General features: G+C 40.1%; 1 protein-coding gene across 3 annotated transcripts in view; it reads right to left on the bottom strand.

Moving 5' to 3' along the window:
- The window catches only part of NOX4 (NADPH oxidase 4), a 107,215-nt gene that overhangs the window by 61,820 nt on the left and 20,351 nt on the right, over nucleotides 1–25,044 (bottom strand). For all 3 annotated transcript variants that reach the window (XM_074168689.1, XM_074168707.1, XM_074168698.1), the window contains exons 8-11: nucleotides 23,789–23,869; nucleotides 17,854–18,082; nucleotides 15,641–15,805; nucleotides 15,430–15,492 (exon numbers count right to left, since the gene is read on the bottom strand). In XM_074168689.1, coding sequence (XP_074024790.1) covers nucleotides 15,430–15,492; nucleotides 15,641–15,805; nucleotides 17,854–18,082; nucleotides 23,789–23,869 — 538 coding nt within the window. The remainder of the gene's footprint in view (nucleotides 1–15,429; nucleotides 15,493–15,640; nucleotides 15,806–17,853; nucleotides 18,083–23,788; nucleotides 23,870–25,044) is intronic.

Here is a 25,044-nt window from a genome sequence, read left to right as displayed (position 1 = left end):
TTGTCTTTTTTTTTTCTACTGCTGCAGACAAATATGAATTCTGAGGAGAGGGCTTAAATTCAAGGAGCTAATCTCTATTATAAATAAAAGAGGCCCAGGTAGTGAATCCAAGCACCTAATACTCAATCATCCACCATACTTGTGAGGACGCTTCTTGGCTCTGTTCTGGACCATTGCTATTAGCGTTTCCAAGATAATCTCTTGTGGACTGGGAAATCACTGGCCTCAGCGCCCAGGATCAGTTCCTATCAGTTCCTTACTTAACCAGCAGACACATAAAAGTTTAGTATTCCCTACATCTTGGCAAACCTCAAACAGGGAAAACAATGTCCCCGCTAGTCACTCCATTTTTCTGATGGGGAAGAGCATTCTTTTTATGAGTACTGACTACCAGACAGACTCATATTTAATTCCTTGTTATCTTTCAAGTTTTCCTATAAAAATTTGGTACAGAAACTTTAGAGTCGGAATTATTTCAGCAAGTCTTAGCCTTCAAAAAAATGGCATCAAGGGAGGGATGCAGGAAAACCTCACACAACGAGGTCAGTATTTGCTGCAGCTAGTTTCAACTTCTCCCCAAAAAAATATCAGACCAATTCTCCATATAACAGTAGGTAAGCAGCCTCTCAGCTAGGAAGTTGCATACTGGCAGAAAAAAGATCTATTCTCTTGGGGACTTCTGTAAGAGCCTTTAGCAGAGTTTATTTTTCAGTCAGGGGTGTCCCAGCACTCTCTGTGTTTCACAGGAGGTTGAGTGATTTTCTTAGTCCAACTATTCATAGTCCCTGTTCAGCACATCTTCTATAAAATTGTTTGTCAATCTCTCCTTCCATTAAAGTTAACGGCAGAATACCCCTTGTCTCCAGCCAGAACAGGTTCAAACCTATTCTCCCTTACATTACCCTTGTGACTAACTCCTTTCTGCACTACTTTGAAAAATTGTCCAATAAAAAGAGATTTATTTTTCTTTTGACTTTAGGAAGCCTATTTTGATACCTATAACTGGATATGAAACTGCCTTGGAGAGTTCTGGAAATATCTTATTGTGCTGCTAAATCTTACCATAAGAAACACACCCATCATGTAGGCTACATGGAGTGAATTTCGCCCAGTTCAGGAGAAAGATTGTAGGTGGTCCAGTGAAGGGCCACCAAGATGATGAGAGGATTGGAGAACCTGACACACAAAGAGAGGTCAAAAAAGGAATGTGTTTGTGTAAGCCACAGAAGAGAAGGCTCAGGGAGATCCCTGTCTTCCAACACCTAAAAAATAGCTATAGAGAAGATGAAGGTGCTCTCTTCACCACCGTGCATGGTGACAGGACAAGAGACCAAGGGCACAAGTTGCTTCAGGAGAAATTTCATCTGGATACATGAAAAATGTTCTTCACCATGGAACAGTTAGTATCAAGAGAAATGGTGCAATTTCTCTTGCTAATTCAGCTTCACAGGTCCCTGGATAACCTAATTTATGGCTCTTGCACCAGAAGGAAGAACCAGAAGATCTCCAGAGGCATCTTCTGACTTAAGACTTTTCTACAGGTCTGTAACTTTAACTTTGAAAATTATATTTAGATTTTTACTGCACAGAACACTTATTTTACCTCTCTCATCTCCGTAAATACAATTAAGCCTCCAATGTGGCTTTTTCCAGACTGTTAGAGAATATATTCCAGAAGCTTAAGAAAATATTCACAGACAGTTTTTCAGAAGTTTAATCATGAAACTGGGTAAACTTTCAAGTGTTATTAACAGACCAGTGAGCATGTGTAATGAAGTGTGATGAAAATAACTTCTTATATATTAAATCTTTTTCATGAAATCAGAGAATTGTAGGATAGCACTGAGACTAAAAAGCATCTCTGGAGACTGGCTACTTCAATACTCCTGCTCAAGCAGGGTCTGCAAGAACAAGTGGCCCAGGACAGTGTCCGGTTGTGCTTCGAATGTCTCCAAGTATGGAGACACCACGGCCTCTCTGGGCAACCTGTGTCACCCTCACAGGAAAAGTGTTTTTTTCTTATGCTCAGATGGAATCTCCTGTATTTCAGCTTGTGCTGTGCTGTCACTGGGTGCCACTGAGAAGAGTCTGGCTCTGTTTTCTTCACTCCTCCATCAGATCCAGCTCACTCAGCCTCTCCTCATGTGCTCCAGTTCCTTAATCATCTTCATGGCTTTTGTGCTCCAATATGTCAACGTCTCTTTTGTAGTGGGGACACAGGCATCCAGCTATATCTCACCAGTGCTGAGCAGAGGAGAAGGGTCACCTCCCTTGACCTGCTGGCAACGCTCTGCCTAGCACAGCCCAGGAGGCTGTTGGTCGCCTTTGCTGCAAGGGCACATTGCTGGCTCATGGTCATTTTCTGCTGTACTTGGGGTTATTCCTCATCAGAGGCAAGACTTGGTAATTCCCTTTCATGATCTTCATAAGGTTACTGTCAGCACATATTTCTAGCCTCTCAAAATCCATTAAATGGCAGCAAAACCACTTGGTGTATCAACCACTATTCCCAGTTTTGCATCACTTGCAAACCTGTATTGACCCCTGCAGTACACCACTGGCCTCCAGCTGGACTTTGTGCTACTCATCACAATCCTTTCAGCCCAGCAGTTCAGCCAGTTTTCCACCTACCTCCCTGCCCACTCATCTATTACGCACTTCATCAATTTCTTCATGAGGATTTTAGGAGAAATAATGTCAAAAATCCTGTGAATTATGATGCTCTTGTCCATTTTACATATTTAAGTCTCTGATCACCTATTTTACTTTCAATTTCCCATTTCTCATCTTTAAAACACTGCACAGCTAAACACTGCTTGAAGATCCTTATTACAGTCAGCTCACACACACAGTTAAACTGACATCCATTTATGTTCTATGAAGACAAGCACAAGCTGAAGTACCCTCCTGAATTGGAAATCAAGAGGCTAAGCACATGAGCCTTGGTCAAATAAAGGCATATCGAAGTGGCCTCAGCAACGCATGATGTCCTCTCTGCAGCTGTGAACAAAATAAAAATTGTTCTTAAAATGTGTTTTGGCAAATAGTACTTGGATTTCCCCCTACTCTGTTTAAATTGGGAGCCCTAGGACACAATCCAGTGACTATCCACTGTACTGTGGTGAGACCTGCATGCAGTCCCTTATTTTTTCCTTATTGCCCAGTACACGGCCCAAGAGGAAATTGTAAAGATTAGCCGATCTTGAAATATAAAAATACTTTCTCTTAGTTCCTTTTCCTTAAATAAGCAATGCTTTTCAAACAGGTGAGTCGCTAACTTGAATAGTCTGTAATGAGAAGGGACATTAGACATTGTTAAACAAGAGGTCACAAGTGATAAGTTTTTCATTAGTTCTTTCTGCATTTTGAAGAGTTAAATGAACTCCCTTTGCTGCACACATTTGATTAAAATGCTATGGTACACAAATGAACTGTGGCAGACAAGATAATGTAATTATGTGAAGTTATGTTAATCTTATTCTGACCCCAAGCTATCTATACCTTTAAAAAGTAAAAGATTTTACAGGTAGGAACATCTACTCTAATCAAGTTAATCTGCCAGCATTTGGCCATCTGCCAAAAACAATTGAGAGCCAAAGGAATTCTGTTAAATTTAATAGAGCTGTGCAGATTTACACCCCTGGAGAAACCAAACTATTTTCTCAGCATTGGAAAGTCAGTAGATTTCCTCAGAGCTGTTAATCACATGTTAGCAAGTTTACAACACCTATTTTTATTTTTGTATTTTCACATTCAAAGCGGTGAGAATAGTATTTTATATGTAGATATACAATTTTTTTAATATTTTTTAAAATATTTTTACAGATTCTATACCCTGATGAAAAACCACCTTTCCATATAATTTTTGTCCTTTTTTTCAAGCTAATTTGAAATACAAATGCAAATTATCACATAGGGAATTTGCAACAATCTCCACAGAATGATCAAGTTAATTACACTCACCAGGAGCTGCAGCTCTGCTATTTATCTCTATGCTGAGATAAAATATAGATGATAACTTTTAATAATCTTAATAATTTAATTAATTTTTAATACACTACTAGATTAATACATACTTGAAACATGTTTTATTTATCAATTTTACATTGTGAACAGGATTATTAGTTGTACTCTATGCCTTGCTTTTATATGAACATGGAGTGAACTAAGTACTTTTAGACCATAATGGTAATACTTTACACACCCTTTATATTGGTATAAAAATCTACTGGACGTGATGAGCAGTGCAGAAATCTGTGCATATGAGAGCACAACATATAGCAAATGAAAACTATGTTATCAGCACCTGTGTTTCCAGCTTAGAATACCCCAGATATTTAACATCACTGGTCTCTACTCCCAGTCAAGAATCCTGCCCAGAATAAGACACAGGACAAACATTATTGAAATAATTCTAATGGTATTAAATACTATTGAAATATTGTAAAACACTCTTTTTAGACCTTGGGATGCAGGCAGTTGGGGTGAGTCAAGAGCAAACTAGCAAGAAAATAGAAAGTTATTTCCTGAAAGTTTCCAGTTCTTCTGTACTTTTTTACCATAAGAATTGAGAAGACTTTTTAGAAAGATGTTAGCTCTTGATTGCAGCGTTATCACAGAAGTGCTGATGCATACACCAGAATAACTATTATCAGAAAAATGGAGATGAAAGGGATGCCCAAGTTATGTACCTCCATGCAGCTCTGCAAATAAAGCTCCTTATCTCCTGTGGAGATACTGCTCTCAAGCTGACGCACCACAGTGCACACCAACTTCTGTGTTTGGTCCTGTAGTAGGTGGCCTGAATAGTGCCAGGGTTACAAAGAAGATCTGTGCTACAGCTGGAAGAACAAAGTGAAACCTCATCTTTGTCTGATTTGGGGAACTAAAAAGCTCATTGCGGAGTTGGTTTAAATAAAGGGAAACTCCTTCAAAGAAAGCTTTCACTTTAGGGAAAAAAACACGATATGATCCTAATATGGATTTGCAAATACCCTGGCAGTAAACACTGTAAACACTGCTGAGCCCCTAATCTGTTTCCCTGCCTCTGCCTCCCTGCCAGGGTGAACCAGCTGCATCACAAACCCCGTTTCATCAGCCCATCCTTGCTCCAGACTGAGACGAACCCTTACACAGATCAAGAAAAACACATCAAAGGCTTAGCATGTTTGGGAAAGAGGCAGAATTGGAGGGAAAAAAGAACTAAGCACAGCCAGCTTATTTTCCCTCCCAGGGTGAGGGGGGTGGGGGGAAGCTGGGCAGAGAGAAAAAGGAAAAGTTTTTCAACTTTGTCAACTGACAAGAAAATGTGAACCTCGGAAGCTCAGTAAGCTGTAGCTTGTCTGGTTTCATACAGACCTGATAAAAACATTCCTAAAATGATTCATCCTGACATTAGAAAATGAAGAGGAGTGATGACAAACACAGGCATGCTATATAAAGGTAGCCAAAAAATAGTAGCTAGACTTCAGTCTGACTCACAGAAGGTGAACTCTGTTGCCCTGGGCTACCCCTGTTTTAACTAATGAATCCCATAAGCAGCAAATTTCAGAGGAAAAAAGGTTGATCTGAGGAGTTACTCTTTTAAACACATCTCTCCCTCACAGGTTAGGAGATTCTCTAACATGGCTCTGTTTATTTTTCTGTTTCGGGTTATTTTACAGATGGGATTTTGTCAAAAAGCTCTCCCTGTTAGAGACTTGGCCTTACAGCTATCCTAATTTAACTGGCAGACATTATAACATCCCTGAACATGGAGAAATCCTAACCATGGAACATGATTTAAGTATCAAGGGTGTCTGGATGATCAAGGCAAGACCACCATGCCTTGAATACTCATAGCTTCAGCCAGAGCCCTCCCATTGCAGAGCTGACTCCTTGCAAGCAGCCCAGCTGCAGAAACACATCCCAAACACTTTTCCCTTTCGCTTTCCATTCCCTTTTACTCCTTGTTGTACAACCCCAAACACCTGCAGTCTAGCTAGTGGAAAAAAACACCCCATAACACTGTGGGATGCTCAGGATGCATCACTGGTCAGCTGCAGTGCCAAGAAGGATCATTCTGGTCATCTGGGGTCTAACTTCTTCTGTAACACAAGCCACAAACTCACACCCATTAATTCCTGTGAGACTGTAGTTCAGCATTTGCTACTTCACTCCCTGCTGCAGTCTCAGTTGTTAAATTGCTCTCTGTGTTCAAAACAATTTTTTTTCTTTTTAATGTCTCAGTCTATGAGCATTTGTTCCTTGATTTCACTCTTGCACCACAAGAAAACACAAATCTTTACTGTAATAGATGTCTTAGGTTTGTACATACACCAAAGGTTGTAAATTTAAAATATACAAAGTCACATAAAATATATACTTTGTTAAATAAATAATATGAAATTACTTTATTTGTTTTCTAATGAGTCTGTAACAACCCAGCTGCTACTCTATTGCTGCTACAGATGCAGTGCAAAGATACACTTCTACAGACTACTCAGTATTTCTTTGCTTCGGCCGCTCAACGGAGGTAAAAAACTTGCTGAGTGCCCTTTCACCCCTGCAGACACGTTACATTTCATAGAACCAGAGAAGGCACAAGTTTGAAGGAATCCCTAAAGATCATCAAGTGCAACTGTCTGTAACATAGTAAAAATGTTTCAATCCTAGCAATGTTCAGCCCATATAATTTATGCATTCCAAGGTGCTAGCTAGTGGAAAAAACTAACCATAACCTTATGGGATGCTAGGATGCAAGTCTTTGTCCCTGAAGGAGTAAAAGGCAGTAGAGCAATGCTTCTGCCCAAGGCTGCCTCTCCAAGTGCTCCAAGAGTACGTGGAATCACTGCTAAGCAACACTGCCCTGAGCTGACAAATGCAGGAACAAGGAAACTGGATGGCACAAAAGGCTCTTCTCCATCATCCCCGAGCAGAAACTATGGGCCATCTCCAGACTTGTGCTAACAGGTTCCCAGTGGTGTAAGACATTCATGGAAAGAACCATCAATGGATCAATATCACCAACACCTTGAGGAATGCTGTGTCCCTCCAAACTACCCCACCAGCACACACAATATTTTGCCAGGCTAAAGCTCAGATCCCAGCCAGTCAGCTGGTCTTAATTTTAGGACAGCAAGAGGAAGGGCACTTCATTTCCTCTAATACTTTGTCCACATGTTAATCATATTCATGTCAAAAAGCTGTGTGTGTTTTTTTTTATTTTTTATGTTCTCCTGCACTTCCTAGACCTTTCTCTAACTGACCTAGCAGCTAGCCTAGAAGCACTACCTCTGATGGGAGAAAACACACTTCTCTGCTAAAGTCAGCAGATGCTTGTTACGTACTGTAAATTGACTTTCATAATATCAGAAAAAAAAACTGCTCATGAGAGGGATCTGACACCTTCTGTTTAAAGTATCTCCTGAAGGAGGACTCAGGATTTAGTGAACTTGTATGTAACAATTTCTGTGTTCCTTTGATCCAAAAGTCAGATCTGTAAGTTTAAATGAAAGTAAAGGTTTACTTAGGGCTTTTATACAGACCCCAAAACTATTAAGCCCAAAACCAAACCAAACCAAACCAAACAAACAAGCCTAAGGAAGTACTGAAGGCATCTGAAATATTAATCTATTCTATTTTTGTTTTACTTAAATTCTTTGTCAAACAGCTGCTAGATTTTCTACTTCTATGAAGTGCAGACAAGCTCTAGGGATTTCTTTAGTTTGCCAGCAAGATACTTCACAATATCTCCATTTCCCTAAATGCGCCGTAAATCATCTCATAAAGATCAGTTTCATAACCATTTGCACAAGATATTTAACAAACCTTATTAGAATGTCATCATGTTAGATTTTGTTTTTATTGTATTTATCTGTCAGAATGAACTTAGCTCTTGACGTCCTTGCATAGTTTTTACTCAGGCAAACTTCCGACGACTTTTCAGTTTTTTTATGAAGTATTTCAGAGTTTGGCCCATAGGCTTCTCCTGTTATGGATAGCTTATTTCTCAAGTTTACAGTATAAGACGTGTTTCTCCATCATCTCCAGTTTTGCTTCTTGCACAGTACTAAATTTCTTGTTTAAAAGAAGCTCAGAGCTAAAACTTCACTGCTAGACTGTTAATAAATTCACAGATTTTAAATGAACTCTAGATTACCCAGGGATAAAAAACCTTGGCTCTACAAAACACCAGTTTTCTTTTACAAAAGCAAATGTGTTACTTGTGACATTGTTTATACTCATGTATTATTTGCTGAAACCTTTCTGACAAGGCATCAAGCCCAAAAATGTAAATGTACAGATCAGGGCCATCAGCTTGAAATGGCATCCTGTCTAAATACAGATACCAAATGGACTTTAATAGAGGTGCAGAGGTAACAAGGAAAACTCAATCTACAAAACAAACAAACAAACAAAAAAACCCCAACAAAACAAAACAAAACAAAAACAGCAAAAAAACCAACCTTTAAGGTATAAAACGTATGAATAAGTAATAGCTTTGAGACATTTAGGTACAGTACTATAATTTGTCATGTACCTCCAGAAACCTCTTTCAGGTAATTCTTCTACCTACTCTGAGATGATTAATGGATTTCAGAGTTTCTCCGCCTGGGGTTCAGTAATTATTACTTTATAGAATTCTAATTTGGGCACTAATTAGACAAAGTATTCTTCCTCAATAATATATATTTGGATTTTGTCTGTGGATCTGAGTATCTGCATATGCAAACTTGTCCCCTCCTCAAAACTCAGCTTTGACTTATTGAAAAATGCACACATACTGGCCCCCTAACTCACTACATGCTGTAAATGACATAGCAAGGATTTGACCATCCGTGTGTATGAGCAGAGAATTCAAGTCCCTCTGGACTTTTTCTTTTCTTACTCATACAGAACTGTATGTAGAAAGAAAGGAAGAAACACGTCGCACTACAAATTCTCCTGATGTGATCCGCTTCAAATTAACCACCTGTTCAAAAAGATGGAGAACTAGCAAAAGAGCAGAACTTCTTGGCGCTTTTTACTAACAGACTCTTCCAGCTTCTACTTCAATAGGATTTAAAAGCAGATTTTTTATGCAGCACTCAAGTAGCAGGGGGGTCAGAGCACATTATAACACAGGAGAAAATTTCTAGTTTCAAAGAAAGTTTCAAACCACCCGTTGCAGGTAGTTGATACCTGCTACCAGAACTAGGATCTAGACATTGAATGAAGAGCCAAAACTCTTTGGAAGAGCTGAAGAAGCAGCCACTCATGCTATTATAAAGTAGCTATTTCACAAAGTCCTGGAAGTCTGAAGGCTAGGATCTTGGCTTTAGGTCCTTTGTTTTGGTTTTATTTTTTATGTGTGCCACTTACATGCCACCTGCCTCTATTAATTATCTCGTGAAGATACTGATCAGTGAGTACGCAGAGTATGTCTTAAACAGAGGCAGAGAAAGCTCAACAAGAGTTAATGCAAGTTACCCCTGTCTGAGTATCAACAAGAGTATCTTGGGATACATGTATGTGTTAATTAATAACTGTCACTGAAGGACAGTTTCTATGCTAAAGTCACGTCAGTGAAGGTTGACCTATATAAACCTGGCAATGTTTTTTCGCTACCTGAAAAGCCTGAGCTTAGTGGGCTAAAATTTATTGTTTCATCACTTCCAACAAAATGATGTCCCAAATCTCAGAGAAATTCAACATGGATTATTTGCCTGAGAAACTTCAATGAAGAAAGCAATTGTGGCTAGGTCACTGAAATCACTAGACACTACAGAGTGCAGAATTCAGTTCCCAGAATCTCCTAAAGCCTCCCTCCTCTCCAGCACCCGCAGCATCTGAGGGAGGGTTCCCAGGGAATAACTCTAGCTCCTTCTCTAGTCAATGCAATAATGTGATTCAGAGGATTTAAGGTTTGGCTCCCGTCCTGTATGTCTCTTGGAAGAGACTCTCGCCCTCATACTACAGAAGTATGGATTAGCCAAGAGCACTCCCCGTTGTATGTTTTGCGCAACAAGAGTGTCAGTCTAGAGGAGGTGTTGTCTCAGTGTCTACATACAATGCATACAACTCTTTACATCTCATGTCTTGGGTGCTAAAGTAATATTTCAGATATCTTGTTACGGTGAAGTGTCAAAATACCTGAAAAGATAATTTATTATACACACACACAATTGTCAGAAATGGAAGAAGACAATCCCTTGAGACCCAACATTTTAGCTGAAAAAAACAACCCAAACACCATTCCAAATACCAGATCTATGTTGTTGCCATAAAACAAAACTTAACAAAGCCTTTCCATCAGCAGTTCAACTAGAGCAAAGAGGATACTGCAAACTGACTCATTCAGTCACCACAGGACCTGCTCTGTTTTCCTCCACAGCCACCACTGTAAAAGGCAGCACTAAAGAAGCTTTGATGAAAGATTCAGTTGTCTACTCCATGCACAATCGGAACGAATTTTCTTGTCTCCTCAGAGGTGGTGATTCTAGTTTAGAGATGCTACCCACTGAAAGAACAGTTTTGAACAGTTTGCACTGTTCCTTGCATGCACCAGAAGGACGGGTTTTAAACTTTAAGCTGTTCAGCCAGCTCTGAATTCACACACCAATGGCAGAACTGCATCTCTTATCTTTGTGCAATGTAGATTTCAGTTCAAAGGAAAAACAGGGGCATGTCAGCAGCTAGTAACAACCGGAACTGTCACAAATTTGAGATAACAGGTTATTTGATCCTGCATTTGTGGATGTTCATTGCAGAGAAGAAGTTTTCACCAAACCTCAGATCTGAGCCATCTCCAAATTTAGAAAATTTGTCTCTTGGTCTTGTCCTTATTTCAAGGTCTGTCACAATCTAAATTCCATATGAAATGATGTAATTGTTTCCTACCTTCTTTTGCCACAAGCTAATCAACACCACTAAAACAACAAGATTACTAAGCTTTATGAGGTGCTGGGAGTAGACACCAGACTTTTGGTAGCCAAGCTGTCTAAACTGCAGCTTGCGAGAGTTTGTGGCTTGCATTGACTCTGTAGTAGATTAAGCAGAGATCACATGAAAGGACCAAGCACATCTTCTGAAGAACTTAACATCTGCAAAACACAAGGCTATTTCCATGAGGCTTACTGCCAATCACTTCATGCCAATGCAAGACATTCCAAAAACATGGCAGAAAAGGTGACTTATCTTGTAAGAAACTAATATATATTCTAAACAGGAACCTACTTCTGAAGTCATTCATTAGTAAAAAAAGCAAGTGTGCAGCCATAAATGCTCAGTACTATGGTTTCATGCTGCTGCAAATAATTAGAAGTGTGGTTAAGTGTCTGGAAAGAGAGGGAACTCAATATCAAGTGTAAAATGTAAGACAGAGATGGAAAGAAAGCCAATGTTACCATAAACTGCAAGCCTGAGTCTCTTCTCAGCGGAAGCAATGCTTTGGATATATGAACTGTAATGAATAACCATCCTCATTACTAGAAATCCATACTATTCAGATGCTTGTTTTCTTTTCCAAGGGCTTTAAAGATCACTATAGACAATGACATTTGAACTGTATTTGCTGTATTTCACAGCAGATGAGTTCCACACTTTCTTCCACAGAAGTGTGAAGAAATGTCAGTCTTGGGAAGCAGAGCACTAAAGAGAAGATTTTTGATGTTTCTTTGGATATTCTGATCTCCAGACCAAATTGTGCGCTTGGTCTGAAAGACAAATTTCCTTTAAAAAGTTCATCAAGTAGAAACACACACACAAAATTAACTTGTCCCTTTACAAACCCTCAACCAAAATATTTATTTAGAGAAAATATTTCTCCCTACTACAGATCAAAATATATTGGAGCTGACTGTATTCTGCTTAGATTCAATTGTAAGATGTAATAATATCATCTCTGAAATAAGTAAATTGGACACAAGAGAGTACAGGAGTGAAAACATTACTCACACTGTTTTACACAGCATAGTAACAGCTCTGTACAGTTGTGTATAGAAACCGGTGCAAGAAGCACAGTAAAACATGTTAAAAAGAAAGCATGTTGTCAAAGTGAAACCAAAGACAAAGGAGCAATGAAGACACTATGAAGCTAGTAGCCCACTATGAACTACCTAGAACTGGCCCGCAGGTCACTCGCAAGAATCCCTTCATTCCCAGATTTTCCAATGGTTAACAAAGTCAAGGAGTCGCACTCATGAATTACAAAGTCACACTAGTGAATAAAAATACAGTGGGAGCACACTTCAAAAATGGAGTTAAAAAAATTCTGGCTTCTACATTGATCATGAGAGAAAATTGGGATTTCCAAGTGCCTGAACTTCAGAGTATACAAGTGACATTGCCAGCCTGTTGAGGGAGGTGATGCCTCCCCTTTATTCAGCACTGGTGAGGCCACACCTGGAGTACTGTGTCCAGTTCTGGGCCCCTTAGTACACGAGAGACATGGATATACTGGGAAGAGTCCAACCAAGGGCCATGAAGACAATTAAGGGTCTGGAGCATCTCTCCTATGAGGAAAAGCTAAGAGAGATAGGACTGTTCGAACTGGAGAAGATTTAAGGGGACATTATCAATGTATATAAATACCTGAAGGGAGGGTGCAAAGAGGATGGAGTCAGGCTCTTTTCAGCGGTGCCCAGTGCCAGAACCAGAGGTGATGGGCACAGACTGAAACACAGGAGGTTCCCTCTGAACATCAGGAAACACTTTTTTGCAGGGAGGGTGACCAAGCAATGGCAGAGGTTGCCCACCGAGGTTGCGTAGTCTCCATCCTTGGAGATATTCAAAAGCCATCTGGACATGGTTCTAGGCTACTGGCTCTAGGTGGCCCTGCTTGAATGGGGGGCGTGGACAGGATGCTCTCCAGAGGTTCCTTTCAACCTCAACCATTCTGTGATTCTGTGACATGAAGCCTTCGACAGCAGAGCCAGGACACAGGTTAGCAAAGAAGCTAGCCTGGCAGCTGTGAGTTCAGAGCAACACGGATTTTTCTTCTCCAAAGTCCCGTGTGTATTTTGCACCAATGACTTCTGCTCATTCCTTCCATCAGCGGGGGGAGGAATGCTTTCAATTGACAAAAAGGACAAGGAAATAAACACCACTGCACACACTTCTGAACCTCTTTATGCTCACTTGGTTACAATTCAGAGCTCCCTCTGCCTCTGAGTGAAACTCATGTGAGCTTTGCCAGGGTGCAATGCGAGTGTGTTCAGGCCCTTTACACAGAATCCCAGTGTTTTCCTCCACCCTGGCGTTATGTAAGAAACTGATCTAAACTGTAAATATTACACAACCTCAAAAAGGGGAGGGACTGGTAAAATATCTGCATGACTCCTTCACGCTGATTCACCCCTTCCTTTGCACTTTTGCTTACAGTCCTCACTTAGAGTATAAAGATACGCCTGAAGTGGTCACTTCTTGTCTTTTAAGCATACTCCAGGCACAGTGAGATGTTTCATCAGCTTAGACAGAACATCCCATAGAGCCTAAGCAGGACAAGAGCACCAGGAAGAAGGCTGCAGCCTTCCCCTAGGCCCTTCTGCAGTCTCATGGTCCCAGCATCAAAAGCCCCACGCACCCCTCTCGCTGCAGCTCTGAGCACCACACTCCTACACCAGCCTAGGAAAATGGTATCACAGAATGGTAGGGGTCGGAAGGGACCTTCGGAGATCATCTAGTCCAGCCACAGTGCCAAAGCAGGTTCACCTAGAGCAGGTTGGACAGAAATGCATCCAGGTGGGTTTTGAATATCTGCAAAGAAGGAGCCTCCACAACCTCTAAATAACCCAGGGATTATCATCACCCAGCAAAGGAAGCAGCAGTAGTGTTCCAGCTTGATTAGTAACTACAATTAGGTCTCATGATTGGAGGAGAAAAAATATTGAGCTAAGCTATTGCCTGCACACTCTATAAGCACAGTCCCGTGTCTGGTATCATATTAAACAATAGGAAAAAAAAGCTTTCTAAACCGGACAGCAGCCCAAGGCGTATTCTATGACCTAGAAAGACATGTGGAAATGACTGTCCCCTGCTTAGGCTGGGCAAAAAGATTGTCATAAACCTAGACATTTCAAATCCTCATTATGCTGTAAAACAGCCATTTACCCAATAACAGGATTTCTCCAGCATAGTTGATGTTCTACTGAAATATGTTTGTAGCAATAAAAATGAAGCTCAGTAACTCAGTGGTAACATCATATCTTGTAATAGTTAAAGCATGTATGCGATCTTGAAGGATATGCTGTTATGCTGAAGGATATCACTGTACTTTAAAGCACTGAGCATGAACAGAAATTGCCCAGTTTAGTATTACAGACTTTAAATATAATGTATTGTGCATGAGTGGAAATTGCTAGTTCTAATGTTACATATTTAATATGTGACTGTAAAAATTATACAAACTGTGATTTATCAACCAGGCTTACACATCTGAAATTTATGGCACATCATCTGAATAGAACTGAGTTATTTATATTCACTAAGAAAACTCAGACTCACAACAAGACATCTATTTTCCATAGCTCCTAGATCTAGAAGGTTTTGTGCAAAAGTCATTTTTCATAACATGCATTATTATCGTATGCCATTTTAAATACTGGATGAAATCCTCAATTCACACAAACAATCTGATTTCAATAAAACATCCTATTCAACTTCATCCTATGATCTAACCCAGCAGGTCCATGTCAGCAGCCTCTTTTCTGATTAAAAACTCTTATCATAACAAATAAGAAGTTTTGTCAGAGAAAAGACTACTGAACCAGGCCTAATATCCTTTGATGACATTATTTCTGGAAATTAGAATCACAGGATCCATTGTTTTAGCAGTGTTCTAATAGAAAAACAAAACACCCCACAAAACCAAAGAGCTGGGAGACTCCAGGGAGGCCTGTTCCTACTCTAGATCAATGCAGCTGAGTAAGTAATAATCCCACTGTTGTATGACTGCACTGCTATATCACTTTAAGTCATCGACATATCTCTTAATACAAAAATAAAGTCGAAGACTATTTCAGTAACTTCTTTTTTAAACTTGATGTTTTTCTAACTTTGAAAAAGGTAGTTGTAGGAATGCCTTTCCATCGAATAGGAAAGATGACAAAATTTATTACAATTTGTGCTCATTCTGCGTTAAAGTCTACAAAAACAGCTGAAACCTTTTATGAAAATGATCAAAATCACATGGATTTTATCTATCTATTTATTTATTTATTTATAATTGTTTTTCACTTATAGAAGACTTAGAAAAAAGTTCCTATTATCATTTTCTCAACAGTGGAGAAAATTAAATATGTATTGAGTACTATCATACATAATAATCATCCTATTTCATATTCATTGGTACCTTCATAAATGAAACATAAGCTCTTCCGGAGGGAATTTTCACCTTGAAGGCAATAAAGACCATTTGCTTACCAAATATAAATAAAAGGGAAAGTACAGAAACAAAATCATATGTCTTACCATTGTAAGGGTGAATGGATGACTTTCCAGTGCGGACACTCTTGGACAGTGTAGAATAACGTACTGAAACAAAATCAGCCAGAGAAAATAAAATGATGGAAAAGATATGTTCAAAACATTCAGTGATGGGTTAGTACATGCAAAGTGAAAGTCATCCCTACAGACAATGTTACATGAACAGCAGTGATTTTTTAGGGGCACATTAACTCACCTGACCAGGCCTTGCTTTAAAGTCATCTTTTATCATCCTGACTTCAAGTACATTGGAGGGGTGGCTTATCACAGAAGTTATGGTGACTGGTTTATTGCTGCGGATGTAGCGGTACAGCCTTTCCACACAGTACAAGCACAGAGGTCCAGAAATCCAAAACCAGGTCTACGGGAGAACAAAAATATGTTACCTCAAGGACTTTTCATTTTATGTTTTCTAATTTCAAAACTACAGAAGTGCTTGAAGGACCTCATTTCACATCTATTGTGGAACAGTGTTCTGGTCACAAGTAACTTCCACATCTCTCTATGTGCAGAAATCCAAGCACATTATGCAGGCTTAATCAGTCTAACCGGCAGCATCACCCAAAAGCACAAATGATTTCAATCATGAAACTCATCAGGAACAAAATGCTAATGACCTCATTTGCAACCATGTTACTCTGGTTTTGTGTAGTTAGATAGCAACTGATTTCAGCAGTGAAGGACACAGTACATGCGCTGTTCCAAAATCTAACAGACAAGAGTACTATAAAAGTGGTTAACCTTTATGGAAAAACACTTTCTGGTTTGCAATATTATTTGACTGTTACCTTCTTTTAATCTCCTCAGGTACAAGGACAAAACTAAGAAAGAACCAATTGTCATGCTATAAAGTTCATGCTTGTAATAAGCTAGTGTAAAATCATAGACAAGGGAGAGAAATGGACATTTTTGAATCATGATTCATTTGCCCCTGTGGAAGATGTGTATGCTAGACAAATAATGCCCTGGAAATGCCCATTTCAATTATACAGGCAGACCTGGGTGACTACCTCAGATGGAGACATTTGCAGCTGCTCAGCTAAATCCCATCCTAAGAGTCAATTACTAACAGCTCATGGCAGAGCCAACTACTAATTCCACATCTGCTCAGTCATTCAAGCCATGGCACTGAAGTGCCCTTGACCCTCATCCATCTTCCCTTTCCAATTTTTGAAGTTACACATCAGCATCTCTTGCAACTAGCAGAGTATTTAATTTCCTCACGCACCTTTGGCCTTAAAACTTCAGTAGCTCACAAGACCTAAGGCTTTTTTCTTAAAAAAATTTCATATCACTAAGTGCATAAAGCACTTCCAAATCCAAAAAAGTCCTAAATAAAGTTATGAGCTGCCAGGAGAACACTGAGTGACCATTTCTTTTCATGGCTCTTGTTTCCCCATAAATGACTCTAAAGTAGACATCTTAAGCCCCAAAAGTTTGATGGCATGTGGGTCATATGGAGCCAGATGTACATTGATGCTTGTAATTCAGATGTATTACCATAACAAAATACAAATCCAAAGAACTTGGTTGGAGGACTTCAAAGTAGAATTGACTGTTTCTTACGATTACATGCTCCACAGTAAAATGGGTTCCCACTGCAGCTCATAAGGGACTTATCTGTCCTACAAAACCCAATAATAATAATAATAATAGAAAAAATCCTGTGAGGTCTGTTATGTAGCCACCTTGAATAGTGGGCCTTGAGTTTGTGAACTCTGTATTCCAAAACTTCCTCAGGCTACTTGCCAATACAGCCCAGCTCATCTTTTCTCAAAAGAAAAGAGAAAATTTGGATGAAGACAAAGCTGTTGCCACAAAACATAAAGAAACAAAAGGAAAACAGAAAACAGAAAAAGGCTTTTTTATCCCCACTGCCATCATGCTCATTTACCCACGCCACATATAAAACAAGGCTGTCTGCAAACAGGCTATACAAAGCCAAACCACAACCAACTGCAACCCAGAAATGAGTATTACGAATTGCTTCCGCATAGTGAAAAAGAGAACAAATGGAGTTTGATGATTTCAATTAACTACTGCCGCACAATGCTTACAAAGGGACCTTATGAATACGTTATATAAATGTTTGCTCTGAAGTGCTATGCTGTAATTTAAAGTCACATTTATAGCAAGACCAATATATCTCTTTTAGCGTGTCATACAAAAAAGAACATTACAACCGATCTCTTGACACTTTTCCACCCTATTCTATGCACCACATTGTAATGCAGTTCAAGGTTTAATACAGATTGTTTTTTCCCCACCAAATCTTTGAATGCCTGAAAAGGTTTTAATAATATTTTCCATTATTAAAACATCTGGTCTGGAAAAGCAATAATTAGTGGTTATGGCTGACTGAAAGACTTGGCATGGCTTGTAATACCTGAAACGTCGGATCATACAGACCTCTGGGAAGTGTGACTGGAACTTGGGTTCCTTGGAACAAATTCTCATAAAGTTATTTTGTACAAAGGGTTCTGGTACTGATAAGTCCTCTGGGAAAGGCTCAGTAGTATAGTCAGGAAACAACTCTTCAAAAGCCTTTGGCACCGTCATATTCTCTCGGAGTGTTTTGTTAGGATTAAAGCAACCAGGAGGGTGTTCCTCTAAGTTGGTCTGATACTTGAGCACCCCCCTATAGGAAAATAAAAATAGCAAAGACACTGAAATAACAGTCAAAACCAAGAAACTTACCTTAATTCAAAAAGTTTTTTAGAAAGCAGTCACAATGTTCATCTTCTGTAAGAATTTTTATTCATATTTATTTGCTTTCAGGACTTTCAATGAGATTGAAGCTTTGCAACAATAGAGCCCTCTGTCACTAGAGGCAAGGTTTAACTTTTCCAGCTCACTTGGCACTCCCCCACTGAACAGCCTCAAGCTTAACACTGCTTGAAAGGCGGAGATATAGTGGGAGCCTTGAAAAAAACCTAAATAATCACATTTCCAGTTCAATCACACCCAGGCTGTTTTTACTCATCCTCCCTACAGTCAGTAAGCCCTACTTTTTTGAGGCAATCTTTAGCAGAAGTGGCCTAAGTTGCCAAATCTTCAACTGCAGGAATGTTCCCACTACTTGGTGTTTATCTGGTTTGCACACAACAGCATAATTTTCTCCTTTGAATAACATCTTATTAAATAGACAGAATGAAAAAAAGAAAGCCCTGCCTGATTACCAAGGAATCTTTCTGGCAAATTATTTTGTGGGGTCCATGCTTATTTTTTAAGCTAAAGTTAAATATATGCTTGATGGGCCGAGGCCAACAGTATGAGGTTCAACAAGGCCAAGTGCTGGGTCCCGCGCTTGGGCCACAACAACCCCATGCAGCTACAGGCTTGGGGAAGAGTGGCTGGAAAGCTGCCTGGTGGAAAAGGACCTGGAGGTGTTGGTCGACAGCCTGCTGAACATGAGCCAGCAGTGTGCCCAGGTGGCCAAGGTGACCAACAGCATCCTGGCCTGTATCAGGAATAGTGTGGCCAGTAGGAGTAGGTAAGTGATCGTCCCCCTGTACTCAGCACTGGTGAAGCCCTACCTCGAGTACTGTGTCCAGTTTTGGGCCCCTCACTACAAGAAAGACATTGAGGTGCTGAAGTGTGTCCAGAAAAGAGCAATGAAGCTGGTTAAGGGGTTAAGAGCATCTAGAGCACAAGTTCTATGAGGAGCAGCGGAGGGAAATGGGGTTGTTCAGCCTAGAGAAAAGGAGGCTGAGGGGAGACCTTATCGCTCTCTATAACTACCTAATAGGAGGCTGTAGTGAGGTGGGGGTCGGTCTCCTCTCTCAAGTAACAAGCGATAGGATGAGAGGAAACCAAGGGAGATTTAGATTGGATATTAGGAGAAATTTCTTCACTGAACGGGTTGTAAAGCATTGGAACAGGCTGCCCAGGGAAGTGGTTCGGTTATCATCCCTGGATATAGTTAAAAGAAGTGTAGATGTGGGTGGTGCTGAGGGACATGTTTTAGTGATGGACTTGGCAGTGCTAGGTTAATGGTTGGACTTGGTGATCTTAAAGGTCTTTTCCAACCTAAACGATTCTATGATTATAGTAAAATGAAGTGAGAACTTTGCAGCTGCAGCTAGAAACCATGAAGAAAGAAGTGGAAACGTGAGACACTCTGGAATATCTCAACACATGAATGAATCATTGAAAACAAGAAAGAACTGATAAGGGCAACAAAGATGATTAAGGGATTAGAGCATCTCCCTTATGAGGAAAGGCTGAGAGAGCTGGGACTCTTTAGCCTGGAGAAGAGAAGGCTGAGGGGTGATCTTATTAATGCTTACAAATATATAAAGAGTGGGTTGAAGGAGGATGGAGCTAGACTCTTTTCCGTGGATCCCAGTGACAGGACGAGGGACAATGGGCACAAGCTGGAACACAGGAAGTTCCATTCAAATATGAGGAAGAACTTCTTTATGGTGAGGGTGACAGAGCCCTGGAACAGGCTGCCAAGGGAGGTTGTGGAGTCCCCTTCTCTGGAGATCTTCAAGACCTGCCTGGATGCAGTCCCGAGTAATGTGCTCTAGGCAATCCTGCTTTAGCAGGGGAGTTGGACTAGATGATCTCTAGAGGTCCCTTCCAACTCTGACACTTCCATAATTCCGTGATTCCATGATACTAGTAATAAAATTCCTCAGAATACTACTTTCCTCCAAATCTGGATTTGATGACAGTAAAAGCACAAGGAGAAATATTTTAAAAAATAAAGGGATAAATGACAGCTGTATAGGATGGTGCTGGGTGGGAAATAAGGCACACTGACACAATGTCTGGTGAGACATGCCCTCTGAGCGCTAGGCCATGTTGTGAAGAGTCATCTCAAGTATACAATCAAACATAAGGACATATGGTCCTCCTTCCTCTCCCCAGCATACACACACAGCAGTAGCAACAGCGTTTAATTCACAAGAAGAGGAAGAAGTAGAATATGTGCAATATTCCCATCTTAAATGGTTTCCAAGAGGCCACTGTCAATCTTGCCTGCTGTAATGCAGTCCTGACAGCTAAGCTTCCCGCATGGTCCAGTGAATAATGTACAGCTTGGAAGTTAAACCTGCTCACTCTAAACTCCATGTCCAACCCTGGAAGAATCACTTGGGAAGTGTCTGTGTGCCTACACCTATATTTCTGTCTGTATTTATTGCCCAGTCATGCCTATCACTTGCATCTGGCATCACTGTCAGTCATCGCATATTTGCAAAGTGACAGATACCCCTAGCATTATGCTAGTTCCCTGCTCCATAAATATTGTGGTGCCTCATGGATTTAGCTGGAAGCCACAGCACATGTGATATTTTTTCAATCAATCAACCTTGTGTACATGGCTGCCAGCTGCTCTCACAGCTTCTCTGTTCTCCGAACATCCCAAAAGAGGATTCAAAGTTTTCCTTGAGACATGAATAGCTGAACTGCAAACATGAGCATCCCCTCCAGTGATCTCTAGTTTGTTTAAACTATTACAAACATGCTAACTGAGTGGCAAACTGGGATGACAAAGCTGCCTGCTAACAGCAGCTGCAATGACTCCCATTTCTGAAGCTGTCAAGGAAAGGCAAGTTGTCTTACACACCCAAGATCAGCTCCCAGAAAGGTTGAGTTCTGCACAACTCTTAAGGAGTCTAAGGTATATCCTCACATTTTTATTCGGTTCAACACTTGAATACATAAAAATTAATATGTGGATCCTAGTAAGTAGGAGACAGACATCTTTAGCAAACACAAATGGGAGAGCCAAAAAGGGCAAGTCATATGAACGTGTCCTGCTTGTTGAGCAGCACAGCATGCAGTCTATTTGCATGGGCATACATCAACTTCCACCCCAATTTTCCACTACCAAAATAGAGACAACATTCACTTCTCGCTAGAGCTGGAAAATATCTATCACTATTTCTTGGGACTTTTATGATGATAAGCTAGAGGTTAATGGTTCTCAATGTTTTTATAGGGAACTGCACTGCTCCTATCTTCTCATCCATCTTCCACTACTCAGTTCAAGGTGAGTTGCTGGATGGGTCTCCTAAAGGTCAACATGCAGTGGAATCTTAAGAATTTTCAGCCTTTGGAAGATAAATCCTTGGATAACACTAGTGACTTTTATTCTCAGCTCCTATGAACTAGCATAACCTGCTTAACTCCACAGCAATACCAAATTTGGGTCAGCTGAGGATTGGGCTCTAAATTTTTCATATGTTTTATAGCTCTTCATATTGGTACTACAAACATCAAGCTTCTCTTTTAACTTAAACTATTTTTTCTTGTTGCTATTACTGGCTTAAAATACAGATAAATTAATGTAGATATGCACCAAGCCTTAAGCCACTAAAATATTTGAAAGTCATGTTGCAAGAAGTACAAGAGCAATGAGAGTCTTTAAGGATAATTCCCTGAAAGATTCTCCTGTCCCTTAGGGTAGGGATGAAAGAACAAACCAATAATATACAACAGATGAATTATGTCACTTTATATACTGCTGAGAAGTGCCTGGCTACTCCAAAGAAGAGGATACTGTAAGAACATATGTATAAAAGTTTGAAAGAAAACAAGAATCTGTGGAATACTGTGGAAATACTCAAAAGGAGAGACTACCAAGACAGGCAAATCCTCACCCAACATTCCCGCACAGTCCAGCCACAGGAAATGCCTTGCTCTGTAGAGTAACTGGCCATGTGTCAAATGTAACTGGCCATGTCAAAAGACATGCCATCTAGGAGTCACTTGGGCACCCAAGCATGTGTGTCTAAGCTTCCTCTATTCTCAGAAAAGATCCTCTAATCAATATCACAATGAAGCCCAGAAATCAAACTCATTTGTATGTAGATCTTTGTAGCAGCAGGTTAGCTAAAGCACTCTTGAGGCTCCATTGACTGTATTTATTAGAACTCATTAGACTATAATGGGAGACAGATACTTAGAAAGCATGTAGAGACCTACATTTAGGCATCTTAAACTTGAACTGACTCCCACTCTCCATGACTCATTCTTCTCCCACTTTTAACTGACACTCAGTTTTTTTAGATTCGCACTGCAAGGCTTTCCAATTCAATATTGAGGAGGCTGTGTACAAGAAGATGCCTGTTTAACAGTTGATGTATTCCTGCAGCCTTGGTTTGCGAAATACTCCAACTATACTTCTTCCTTCATGAAGTGGCAACACAATTAGGAAAACAATGGACAAAGGATAATACAGTGAAGGAGATGAATTAAACTGGACATGAAAAATACTCCGAAGGCAATCACCGGAACAGATTGCCTAGGGAGGTTAGAGGATCTCCGTCACCAGATGCTTTAAAGAAGTTAGACAAACACCTGTCAAGAATAATTCAGCAAAAGTTTATCCTGCTCCAGGATGGGGAGAACAGGTTACATCCACCTTCCCCAGCCATGAAAAAGAGCTATGCCGCAGCAAAAAACAAAACAACAAAACACCCAACAAAAAACCAAAACCACAGAGAACTGGAATTGCGTCCAGGAATTTCAATTGTTTTGAATTCATTATTTCAATTCACCAGATCTCAAGCTGCGTTTGTTTTGTTCCACAACATATTCCTACTGGGATCTTGCTAGGCCTAATTACCTTTCACTGTTTACTTTAAGTAGTGGTGCTCAGTGTTGCACAGATATTCCCACACCCCATGTTTCAGTAGATGTTTGGTGACATGGAGAAATAAATCTCATTCAAATACATCTTCCTTCCCCACACCAGTCTCTGCACCTACATCCACAAAGGAAACTTCAGAGACACTAATGGACCATATTTTCACACAGCATAACTTGTGGAAGCTGCTTTACCTTGCGGCGGAACTGGGCTTGTTTGTGCCAGATACAGACCTGACCATCAGCTTCATGGCACATTTCACAAACACTCGTCTCATGTTTGTGAAAACAAGAAAACCTGGTATATTTTGTATCATAGCAACGTGAAAGAGATAATTAGGGGGAGGCCATTCCTTCCCTTTCCTTAGGAGTTAAAATGGAAGGTAGAGAGGAAAGAGAAAAGGATGAGCAACTTTACTTCTCATCCTCCTCTCAGCAGCCAGGTAAGAGGGGGCAGAAAAGAAACTACTGTTTTCTTGATTTCCCAGTAGAATCTGGTAAAATGGACAAGGAACAAACTTGAAAGTGAAGAAGTTTGAGCTAGCTCGTTGTAGTAACACACAATTCTCCAAGCTACAGTCTGAACATTATTTAAATAATAACTTGTTGAAAAACTGAAGAGCATAGCACCTTGTCAAGAAGTTGGCCCACTGTGCACAAGCGAGCTTGGGAAAGGCAATAATTAAGGGAACTGCTCTTTCTGGTTGTGCTTCAGGAAAAGGGACAGTGTTTTCCATTTACTTACCCAGAAACATGCAGCATCAGCAGCATATAGAAGACAAAGAAAAGGTTGTGTGTATACCAGAAGATGTCATAGTTTGAAACCCTGAAAAGAATAAATCATGGTTCAATGCTGTTTCACTCAGATGGAATCACTGCTCGTTAAAAGCAGATCTGTGCACACAGGACATCATTATATACCACATAGTCATGTAGATTAGTCAAAGCCCAGTACGTATTCCTTCAGGCACACTGTACTTGCCCAAAATTAAGTGTTGAGAAGAACAGGTGACTGGCACAGAAGTAAGAAGTTGAGAAAGAGAGATGATGGACATAGAATCACAGAATCACAGAATCACAGAATCTTAGTGGTTGGAAGGGACCTTTGAGATCATCGAGTCCAACCACATTAAAAAAAAAAAAAAAACAAAAAAACAAAAAAAAAAAAAAAACAAAACACAAAAACACACAAACAAACAAAAAAACACAACACAAAACCAAGTAAAAGTAGAAGTAAAAGCCAACTGAAGAACCCTTCCAAAATTAGGAGACTTCACTGTTTTCATAGGTCCTACTTAGTCCTCATCAGATCCTTATAGCTAGAATAGTTCTTTAGTCTCCATGCTCAAAACCCAAATCTCTTTAGAGTGAGTGCCTCCTCCCATTCTCCCTGCCTCAACACAGGGCTGCAGTGTTTAATGTGTCACTACTGGTACAATGTACAAATAGGTAGCGTAGACAGCAGCAGAAAGGGTGGTGGGAAAGGTAAAAGAAATTTGTGAGGGTATGCAGTGGAAGGAGATACAGCAGGAAAGGGAACTAGAGCGAGGAGGCAAGAAGAGGACAGTTGGGAGAATTTTCAGGGCAGGACACCACATACAGTGGTGCTCTAGGACTGATGGTCTTGGGAGGAACAAGAAGAACATTACCGCTGTGAGGATCAGGAGAGGTGAAGGGCAAATAGGACTTACTTTCATCAGTAATTTGTTAGGTAATGCAAAAAGAACCAAGACCAAAGAAAATACTCATCTGGAACTGTTTTCTGTTAAGCCTGTTTGGTTTTTCTTGAGTAAAATAGTCACCAAACAACAACAACAACCAAATGGTTAAGAAAATATTCTACTTCATAGCACACAAACACACCTCTCGCACTACACAGCATGTTAGGAGAGTCCCTTCCAAAACCATAAAACCTACCCCCATTCAGAAGCCAAAACAATTATTAAATAAGAAACCGCCTTAATTCTGAGTACATAGTTTAAGAAGCTACTCCTCCAGCAT

This window comes from Numenius arquata, chromosome 1, assembly GCF_964106895.1.
Source record: "Numenius arquata chromosome 1, bNumArq3.hap1.1, whole genome shotgun sequence".
In the NCBI taxonomy this organism is placed as follows: domain Eukaryota; kingdom Metazoa; phylum Chordata; class Aves; order Charadriiformes; family Scolopacidae; genus Numenius; species Numenius arquata.
This window is presented reverse-complemented; position numbering and strand designations above follow the sequence as displayed.